Consider the following 11,208-nt stretch of genomic DNA (forward strand, 5'->3'; position numbering starts at 1 on the left):
TGATGTACGGTGATGACTGTCTGTTTACTATAACTACTTGACGTATAGCTGGGATGTTTATAGGTAGTGCTGTTGTTTTGTGAAGATACAGTTTTACATCTAAAGAAGTGCTTAACTGTAATAACTTTTTCAGATGGGAGTGTGTCGTAATTGTTACAGGCGTAGAAATCAAAAACTGTAATGCCTGAAAGTGAATCGTTCAATTGATATTATAACATGAGTAGTGAGTACAAATTAAATACATAATCATCAACTCATGTTATTGCATCACAGTTTAACACAAAGAAAGAAAACAATTTATTATGGTGTGATAGAAGACAGAGTGAAAAATTAAATAAGAAATAAATTTTTTTTCTAATTTCCTGGGAGGAGAACAGTCGGAAGACTAGATTATGACAGCTAGGATAGGTTAAAGATGTCTTAGTACGGCAAACAAAGTTCTTTACCTCATTTATTTCGTTTTGTATTTGCAACGGTGGATCTGGTATGTTTCTCTCTTCCAACATGGTAATTAAATCTGTTATTAACAAATCACGTACAAACTATTTCATAATTTTCTTTTGATACTCTCGAAAAATGAACAGTTGCTTATGAGAAGAATGATTTCTTATACGTACGACCGCTGAATTGTTTATTCGGGATATATCTGCTCGTGCAATAGTATTTAATTTAAGAGTACTTGTCCCTTTTCTTTATATAAAAAGTACTGCTTCTTTTCTCACGTGAAAATGTACTTTCGGTGTCTGCTCAAACGATACCAGTGGAATGAGTCAAATGTAATAACAATCAATGCTTTCCGAACAATGTCGTTACATTTGTAAATATTTTCGGTTACGTGATGAACTCTGTTTGCATAGTTATACGACTTTGTGAAATACAAATAATGGACACTTTTCATTACTTCATAAGCAACAAACATGGAGAATGAAGATAGAGAATATGAGAATCGAAAACGCTACATTCTATGCCGATATTTTTATTCAGTGAAACTAGACGTTCTCGATATAAAATTATTTAAAAATATTCTGTTTAAAGAAAATTATCAATTTTAACATAAACATGTGAGTGTTTGATTTAGAAAATGATATAATATAAATACACAGATCGAATACAATTACTTGATAGTAGATAATAAAATTGATGTTCACACTCTTTCTGATACTGATATATACATTTAGTGAAATTAGACGTGTAAAAATGAATTTTTACACGAACATGAGTGATAAGAGTTCTAGAGCGCGTAATAGAAATACATAGAATTACAATTACATACTATATATGTACATAAAGTCAGCAATTATTTTATATCACAATAATTTAATAAAAATAATATTTTGCATCGTATTGCAATGCGTAGTCGCTGCTAATTTCATTTTCTCTAATACTGTTTCTTCAGTTAAACATATCTTTTAAAGTTTCACACACGTAGCGTTTCATTAACCATTTCGCATGGTGAGACATGTCATCTGTTTCCAAAACGTAATAAACGTTTTGGACTTTTGATTTTTATTTAACCAAATGAAAACTATATTTTTCATAAATGATCGTCATTTATTTTTTGCGGTAAAACAAGCGACGTTTCTCGTAAATATCTTTTTCACACTTTCACCAGGCATGAAATGTACTCTTTGTCGCAATGAGCATCTATAGGATTAAATAATGTCTCTCTCACGTGTGTAATACTAACGACAAAGTAAGTGAAAGGTTTTTTTTTCAAATATAATAGCAGGCAAATCGTACCTTTTCATGGAACAAAAAATATGTAAAAGTTTCTTATGCAGAGAAACTTTTTATTATATACTTACAAAAATCTATATATATTTCCTTAAATATATAAAAACCAGGAAATATATAATATTTCGCATATATCTGCGTTTTTATATGTATCTTTATATTTTATTTTTTTCATAAAAATTACCCTTTCTCTGCTTAAAAACCATTAAGAGTGCATAATATTTTACATATTACATCCGGTTTCTTTTCACAAAACTCACGCTTTCCTCCGCTTACACTTATATATATATGACGAGACATACTCTAGAACAGTGTACTTTTTTAGTACGTATATAAGTAGCGTTATACATAATCTTAACGTATGTAGATAGTAATATAGATTATATGTAAGTAAATTAAAATTATCTTATATGTTCTACATTAATGTGTTTGGTTTATTTTCTGCACTGGCCGCACTAGTTCACAGTCCGTCTTTTTCTTTCTACAATAATATGGATTTAAAAAAATGATAAACTGCGAACTAGTGCAGCCAGTGCAAGAAATAAAACAAACCTACAATGAAGCGCATAGATAGTGATATGTGTTAGACGTAATAAGGTCCATTATCTTATATTCTAAATTAGATGATGTGTTGTAAGTGGTAATAGTGTACAAAAAATCATGAGTAAATGGATTATAGAATGGAAACGCAATAGAAAAATATTCCCACACGAGTAGTCCGTTCAAAATGTCTTTATGGGTCCATTCGTAGTTGTTTACAATACGCTCGCAGTACTGTTCCAGATCTTGCATAACTTGCAAAACGCGGTGTACTTCAAAATAAAATATAGATGTGTTTTAATAAAACAAAATATATTTCGGCAGAAAGCGCAAAAAACATTCTTCGTTTACGTGTACTATAAAAATCGAATTACCTTTTATACCTTGAGCATTCTCCAATACCGCGTTCTGATCGATGTAAAATTCTATTTGGTTTAAAATGTTACTCAAGATTTGCAAATTTTTTATCGTAATCTTACAATTCGAAAACGAGTTTGAGAACAGCTTTATATTTTGAGACAGGTCAACAACACTAAGTGGTGGTATGTTTTCAAAACCTTGAAGACTGTAAAAGTAGAATTCAGTAAAATAATATTCATACACATGCTACAAATGTGCTACAAATTTGCGTGTGTGTATGTGTGTAGCATAGAAAATATGTGACGTACACCGTGTTACTGAAGAGCAAAAGAAGTCTGAAAGAATGTTGAACAAAATTCAAAGCTTGCAGAATAAATAAGCGATCCACGTCGTTATCGTAATCACAAGAATTACACCTGAACGACTCGAATTTTGTGACAGTACGTATTATTTTCTGCCACAAGTTTATGATAATCCAAAATTGATCAATGAAGATAAAATTGTGAAAGTGTTGGGTAATAAAATTTCGGAGAAAAACTTGAAAAAACCAGTGAAGCAATGCGGATATTAGACCGCGTATGTTGAAGAAACGTTCTAAAACGTTTGTTTCGTCTGGCAGTGTCACTTCGGACAATGAATAAACCAATGCTAATATTTCTATACACATATCATCTGCGAGAAGTTTGTTTTTTTAGTATTTGTATTGTTCGAACAAAAATGAAATCGTAATCAAATCGCTAAAATGAAGGATCCTAAGAATTACGGATTTACCTGTATTTTTCGGCGATGTTTGCATCAGAAGACGCAAAATACTAGGTTCCAACAAATAACGAAAGCGTGTCAAATGACACATCCATTCCGACGTGGCATCAAATTCGATCTCGTGTATTATCAAAGACAAAAGTTTGCACAGTGGTTTTTGCAACCGAAAATTGTTGCTACATTTACCAAAAGAGCAGAAAATAAAGTTAACAAGTTCTCTGTCTTGTTCTATCCTGTCGATAACTTTGTCAATGTGACACATACTTGCGATAATCTCCAATAGTTTATCCTATAAATTTATAATAAATGTGTAATATTCCTCGTGTCTTTTAAATTGATCTCGAGATTTAACAACAACACGTTCAAAATTGAACGCAGTACGAAACTAATAATCCACGAACGACACGATTAACAAATTGAGAAATGAAATTGCATTAATTTACGTAAGCAAACAACCTTGACGTACTGCGATGACTCTTTGTTCAATATACGTGCCGCTTTTGGAACCAATGTTTCATTGAGATACAGTTTTACATCCAGGTCACTGCTTAACTTCGACAACTTATACAGTTGTAATAATTTCATCTTTGTCATAGAAAACGTTGTCAAATACTCTAGTGCCTGAAATTGACATTGATTCGACAATTATGTTATAATGAAAATATGCCTAGTGAATATTTCTAAAAAAATTGAACATTTGGTCTCCTTACACATCATAGTTTGAAACAAAAAATATAATACATTGTAATGTAAGGCTGATTGGAGAAATAATAAAAAATATAGTTGAATTTTATTTTATCACAAGAGAGATGCAGAAAGAGAGCAAAGAAATTTATTAGTGGTAGATAATGTAAAGTTGGAATGTGCATAAGATTTTTTGTACCTTATCTACTGAATGTTTAACGGTTTCCGGCGGTTCTTCTATGAAATCTGTTTCGCTATTGTTTCTACTTATCGACGGCATGTGACTGATATTTGTAATAACAAAATCACGTGCAAATCACTTTTGTTCCGGAAGTATTTGTGAAAACATGTAGAAAACGTTGCTTGCAAAAAAGAAAGCGTTATCTTGTATGCACGACACGCATATAATTCAGAACTTGATAAACACAATTTATTCTGTTGCCGAGAATTTAACTAATATAATATTTTTATATATGTGAAATCTGTTGTGTGTGTGTGTGTGTGTGTGATTCAAGCATGATGAATGAACTTGTCCGTTTTTCTTATGTAAGAAAGTACTTTTCCTTTCTTTGCGTGTGCTGTGATGGTGACTGCTCAAACAACAACACTGACATGATATTCAAAATAAGGCGATAGACAAGCATTGGAGCTTTTTCAAATAAATTTCGTTATACGTTTAAACTTTTTCCGCGCTTACATCTAGCGAGATGGAGACACCGTCTATTTGCGTCGTCTGAATTTTTAAATAACATAACATTGATATTTTATTATTTTTAAGAAAGTTGTTCTGCATGTAAATAAACAAAAAGTAAATACAGAGAATAAACTTTTCGAACGAGACTTACGAAAAAATTGAGAGTTGAGGGAAAAATCACGCAGTATGTATTTAGCAGTTGATATTTTACATATAAACAGAAAAATATATATTTTCAGATATAGTTACATCTGTAAACAACGGACTTCGTCCAATGACAAATTTTATCGTCGTCAGAACAACAGCAATTTTGCTGCAAAATCTGTCAATTTCAAAATCGTCACCACATTGACGGCAGCTAAAGTTCATCATTTCCCACGGATGTAACAATGGATTGTTGACAAAGAACTAAATTCTAGTTTTTACTATCTAACAACTGCTATCGAAATGCACGTAATAAATTATAAGATACAATATTAGTAGAGACCGTGCGAGTCTGCCTACTAGTACAACTTTGTTTTTAATCTAAAAATTTGTTTTTATTTTCTAGTTTGTATGTACAAATGCTAATTTATACATCTTCATAATTTATCAAGAAAAAGTTGCCTCGATTGTAGACAATTTCTTCTCTATCTCTCTTGGTAGCTCGAGAATATTCCGTATATCATCTCCTAAACATTTACACTGAAGTAATAACTCCATGAGATGTTTTACACTCGAATTAGTTAAATAATTCTTTAAGTACTGTTTAAGGCTTTGTACGCATCTACACATGTTTGGCAGCATATCTTGCGTGTACGGTAGCATATCTTACACACATATTTCGTTATAAATAACAAAATAAGATTTTATTACTTGTGATATAAGATTGAATTTGTTGTATACCTGAATTTATGTGACTCCAATCTAGTTCTTTCGTATCTTTTAAAATGTCAATGTTTTGCATGTTTTTTAAAATTTTAACTATGACTATCACGGTTCCCGACAGATTTTTGCCGCTTGGAAAGCTTGACAATAACATTATACTTTTGCAAAAAGTATTAGCAGCACTTCGCAATGACGTTGAAAGAAAGATTTCACGATCCTTATCCTGCGGGCTGTAAAAGTGGCGAATTTAGTTTGTAGATGTAGCATTTGTATAAAAACTGTGTATAACAAAAAAAAAAGAAAATATTACATACGGGTACTTGGAGGCTAAAGTAAAAATGTTTTCATAATTACGTAGTACAACAGTTATGGCTCTGAGTATTGCTACGCTCTTTATGTCATCCTCGAACTTCCGATCATATCTGAACGACTTTAATTTCTTAATTACAGTCATCAATATCAGCCACTTTTCCATCATGTGCCAACGATCTTGATCAATTATTTGTTCGTAACTGTCAGTATCATCGGCAAAAACACTAGAAAACCACCTCAATAATACAAACACTAAGTCATCTATTTTAAATAGACGTTCTAAGATGTTGGTACCGTCTGGCATCTCGATTTCGGATAATGTTTCGAGCATCAATATACTTTCTCTAAGTAGCTCGGCTGCAACAAATTTTTCACGTTTCTCTTTTTTTTTCTTTTTACCGAGGGATGTAAACAGAAAATGAAATTAAACGATATAAAAGAAAAATTGTTTGCAACTTGTACGGTATGTTTTTTTACCTGGCGTAAATGATGTAAAATCAATTAAAATTGTCATTATATTAATTCCTAAGAAATAAGAAGGATTCGTCAAGTGGTCTATCCAACTTGATGAATTAAGATTTGATTGGATCTCGCACGTTATTAAGGTAAGAAATTTGAAAAGATTGATTTGCAACTTTAAATTATCTTTGCATTTACCAAAATATCGGAAAATGAATGCAACAATGTTTGTACATTTGCTTATCACCTCGATGGCTTCATCAATGTGACACACGCTTATAATGACATCCAATAGTTTTACCTACAAATATGTTTTACATGACTTTTAAAGTAAACAATCGAGATCCAACAGGAAGGATATGAAATTTGTAATAATGAAATAAATAATTGTATTAGCGTGAAAGATAATGGTTTTACATAGTTTTATCGTACAACCTTAACGTCGATGTGCCCGTCGAATGGTGCCTGCATCTTGGTTATACATGCCACTTCGGGCGATGTAATAAAGACTTTCAACAGAAATAGTTTGCCATCCAACGATTTGCTTATTTCTAATAACTCGTTCAAAAGAAATAAGTTTGTATACGTCATATATGGATAGTTTTTTATATATATTTTTGCCTAAAGTTGTTTAATTGTTAAGCATGTTTATCAAATATTTGAATTAATAGAACTATTCTACTGACAGTAAAAAGTAGGTGTGTGCGTATGTGTGTGTGTATAACATGCATGAAGAACATTAGTATGATATTGTTCATTGTTACATAGCAGATGTATTCTAAGAGTTTTCTCTTTTACGTTTATATTTATAGCCACGATTTATTTATTTATTTTTTATATAATTTTGCACACAGTTCGCGAAGAAATTGCATGCTGTCAAAAACTCTGTCTATTTAAAATTGCGGTGTATTTTGCACACAAGTGAATTGTAAGATAAAAATAAGATAAAAGATATCTACATCGTTTATACTGAGAAAGATATATATATATGTATATATTTGTTGTATTACTATTTTTGTTTTTAATTATAAGTATAAAAAAAAATCTTGTACTGTCGCTGTGCTTTTAAATTTGTGAATAGATATTTGAGAAGAGTCATATTATATAATAAAACTTACAAGTTTAACGATTTTGAGTGGTTTAAGCATATTTTCGTTCAAGCTTTCCAAAATCTCAACAAAAGTAGTGTAGAAAACCAAACAAACAGGCCAACGAGGATATCAACGATTTCACTCTGCAAATCGTCCGAAATTCTTATGATCTCACCTTCATCAATAGAGATTGTAAATAGAATCACTATCAGAATCTGATAATCACTCGTGCTATTAACTACATTATGGCGTGTGCATGTTATTTCAACATAGTATTCATTATTTTCGAGATTAATTAAAATAAATTATCAGAAGTACATCGACATAATTATTTTATTTTATTCAATTTACAACTTGAGAATGGTGTCATTTATTTTGTCTTAATTTATTTATCGCATAACACACGGATACGTACGGTGGATTCGCAACTTCAACACTCTTGTTTACTAATTCTAATTAACCTCTCACGAACAAAACCGTCTAAGCACGTGTTCGCAAAGGATTAAATTACTGAAGTATAAATACCACACAAAAGTGTATAAATATACTATTTATATATTGCGATGTGTTGCTCACAGTTTCTAACTTGTGCATTGAAACAAATACATTAATATATTTTCTCCAAGATAAAGAGCAAAATCTATACTTGCTCTATTTATTACATTGCCAGAAGTGTTTATTTTCAAAAAAATTTATTTTCACAAAAATACGAAGAATATATGCGGTATTTTATATTTGAATAAAGTTCTCTGCAAAAAAATATGTACGCGCGTACGTATATAAACTTTGTAAAACTCACGTTTTGTGATTAATTGATCAACATCAGTACGCACACGTGTCGCGTTATAAAGGCGCAAACTCGAAACGTGACTTGACCAGACTTTTCCATCTCGAGTCGAACTCACGACTAGTACATAGCGCCAGCTGGCGGCACGAAGATCTTTCAATAGCAGCAGCTGTGCGGCGACAGCCCGTCCCACCCGTTCTCGTCAGACGTTCGCGCGCAAACTGCGCGGTGTGTTTCGTGCCGTGTGTGTTCGGTATGAATAATTTGTTTCTCTTATCCGCCGGTGTCGAGACGTATTAAAGAAGGTTTATATTCGGCATCTCAACGGCAGTGCGACGAGAACCCGGTCACAGAATGGAGAACGTTTCCATGTCCAAGGTAAGCGATACGCGGCGGCGTGCAACCTGTTGCTCGCCAGCCTCGCGCTGGCTTAACCTCAAAAGAAAGAAGCGCGAAATTCACGGCACACGGTGCGACAACAATTCTTCTGTCTGTCGTCATTTGCTATATAGGAATGTTACTTGAGAAGCGCGACCGCATTTATTTGCCGAGAGAATCGACGCTCTCTCTCGTGCAACATTTAAGTTGTGACGAATTCTGCGAAGCATTTCTGACGTGATTTAAATTTGAGAATTTCTGGAATGTGTGTGCGCGCGTGTGAATCTAATGACGTTTCATAATGAGTTGTATTTATTTACGTTCCGCAATACTCGACAATTCCGTGCTGTATCTACGAAACGTTATGGAATGTTGGAAAATATATATTAAAAAAACATTTAACGCGTTTATATTTGCAATTTCTATTTAAACAACATTGACATCAACATAACGGAATTTGAGATTGTTTACGTTCACATTGTACGCAACATTAGAACTACATATTTGAAAGCATGTTCTAAAGCTAGTATCGCAATAACGTTGTGTTAATTAAGAATTGAGATCGCGCATTAAATTCTAAAGCAAGAGGAAATTTTACATGTGTAATGTGTTTAACGCCAACAGAAAATTGGCGCGTAACGTAAAACTGATCGCAATTTGTAGGGAATATTTGCTTACAAAGGGCGTTACAAAATCGGTAAGAAGAAAAATAAAGTTCAACGACCGAGCTACGTTAACGAACCGTGGTACGTCGCGTACAGTGAAACGTGGAAACACATCGAGGAGGCTGCAGAGGTATATACCTGGATTGTGTGCAGTTTTATTTTATTTATAAATCTGTGCTTGTATAGGAACAAAACTATCTACCAAAAATACTGTTAATATTTTAGAACGTCAGGTCAAGAATATTTCAACAAGTCGTGTCCAACGTGGTAGATTTCGTTGAAAAAGTAAAAGCGTCACCGTCAGATGCGACGTCTCACGAAATAGCCACGGCCATTTTGTTAACAGGTCAGACGACGTTAAAAACTGCAATTTGTTTTCGTTGAGGAAAAACGAAATCTTTTATCTCTACAGTTACTTTTTTCCATGGTTGTTTTTTTTTGTTTTTTTTTTTGTTAAAGCGATAGTTTTTCTCTGTATTATTTCTAAACCATTTCTAGACCAGACTGAGAAGTAAATTGAGTTTTATTTCATTGAAAACAAAATGTTTTGTTTTTCTTTAGCTAAGTAAATTTGCAAGTTGCATGCGAAATGTCTGTAAACAAAAACACGTTACACACGAGTGAAATTCTACGCAGGCGTTAACGTTCCCGATCATACGACACTCTTTAACACGACGATCACCAGACTCGACAAGATCACGCCGCACATAGCCATGTTGTGGAGCAGAAATTGCAACAATCTGAAGAGCACTATCGAGGACGCTGTGTATCAACTTATCCACAAAGCAGAATCGGCGGTTAGTTTCGACGATGCAACAACGAATCTCTTGCGCAAAAGGAAATTTTCGATTCACTCTCTTGTCGTTATCGTAGGATGACGCTCCCAAAGTGCGCAAAAGTCAGTGCACAATGCGAACGTTGAGGGAATGGTTCGCGGACAATCACGATCCGGAGGATCCCTTGGTTCTTATCTTACCGGATTTCGAAAGCTTCTCCACTGATGTTTTGCACGATTTTATCCTGGTGCTGAGGTATCGCGACAATATTTCCGCGTTCCGTTCCAAATGCAAACGCACCGTGCGGAGAATTTTCACAATTCTTGAAAATTATTTAAATTCAGCGACTGAAAAAAATGATTTTCTAATCGCAATTTATTTTCAGCTCGTACAGAAACGCATTGAAATTTGTGCTCGTATTCGGTGTCGCAACTTCGTTGCACGTAGTTCACAGATCGTTGACGTACGACGTCACATCGAAATTAGTGGTGCAGGCAAGTTCGGAAAAATTTGAAACATTCTCTTCCGCCCCACATATGATGTATATTCGCGCAAATCATTCTGTATCGTTCGTTTAGGTGTTCTCCACCCAGACGCAAGTGACGACGCTATCCGACGTATTGGAAAGCACCGTTTTCTCGTCGGAGATTCCGTTCAAATTGATCGGTCGCGCGTTTCAACTGCTGACCGACATTTTTCTGTTTTACGATTTTTCGGTAGACAATTTCTTGCAGCATTACAAGGTGAACAGAGACAAAACCTTCGTAAAAAAAAAAAAAAAACACGACCGACTGATGTTTATGATAAATTTAATCTCCGATTTCAGTTGTGCATGATACAACATTTCTACGACAACAACGCGAGTTATCTTTGTTGCAAACCGAAAGACATCGGGGAGAGAATTTCGAAACTCACGGACGAAGATATCGCGGACATTAGAAGCTTGCCGTCTGTCGCGGAATATTTAAAGACCAAATTAAAGGACGGCGATAATATCGATAATTGCAAATTCAAGGTTTTTCTATTTGTTGTCGACAATAGCAAGATTTCCAAAAATTACTAGACGTCCAATAATAACACAGCCACACAAAAAAAAAAA

At 33.6% G+C, this 11,208-nt stretch overlaps 3 protein-coding genes across 3 annotated transcripts in view; 1 reads left to right on the top strand and 2 right to left on the bottom strand.

Moving 5' to 3' along the window:
• The window catches only part of LOC109857152 (fasciclin-1), a 113,487-nt gene that overhangs the window by 81,011 nt on the left and 21,268 nt on the right, over positions 1–11,208 (bottom strand). The gene's annotated exons all lie outside the window — the stretch shown is intronic.
• On the bottom strand, positions 5,339–7,001 carry LOC109857147. The gene is made up of 5 exons (XM_020433197.1): positions 6,848–7,001; positions 6,431–6,713; positions 5,956–6,310; positions 5,660–5,871; positions 5,339–5,583 (listed from the first exon to the last, which is right to left on the bottom strand). Exons 1-5 carry the CDS (start codon positions 6,881–6,883, stop codon positions 5,366–5,368), a joined length of 1,104 nt encoding a protein of 367 aa, XP_020288786.1. The 5' UTR covers positions 6,884–7,001; the 3' UTR covers positions 5,339–5,365.
• The window catches only part of LOC109857146 (origin recognition complex subunit 3), a 6,264-nt gene continuing 3,529 nt past the window's right edge, over positions 8,474–11,208 (top strand). The window contains exons 1-8 of the mRNA XM_020433196.1: positions 8,474–8,668; positions 9,332–9,463; positions 9,559–9,679; positions 9,970–10,130; positions 10,207–10,364; positions 10,495–10,603; positions 10,688–10,852; positions 10,936–11,124. Coding sequence (XP_020288785.1) covers positions 8,645–8,668; positions 9,332–9,463; positions 9,559–9,679; positions 9,970–10,130; positions 10,207–10,364; positions 10,495–10,603; positions 10,688–10,852; positions 10,936–11,124 — 1,059 coding nt within the window. The 5' untranslated portion in view covers positions 8,474–8,644. The remainder of the gene's footprint in view (positions 8,669–9,331; positions 9,464–9,558; positions 9,680–9,969; positions 10,131–10,206; positions 10,365–10,494; positions 10,604–10,687; positions 10,853–10,935; positions 11,125–11,208) is intronic.

The sequence above is a fragment of the Pseudomyrmex gracilis genome, unplaced genomic scaffold, assembly GCF_002006095.1.
Source record: "Pseudomyrmex gracilis isolate BER0280 unplaced genomic scaffold, ASM200609v1 scaffold_147, whole genome shotgun sequence".
Lineage (NCBI taxonomy): Eukaryota > Metazoa > Arthropoda > Insecta > Hymenoptera > Formicidae > Pseudomyrmex > Pseudomyrmex gracilis.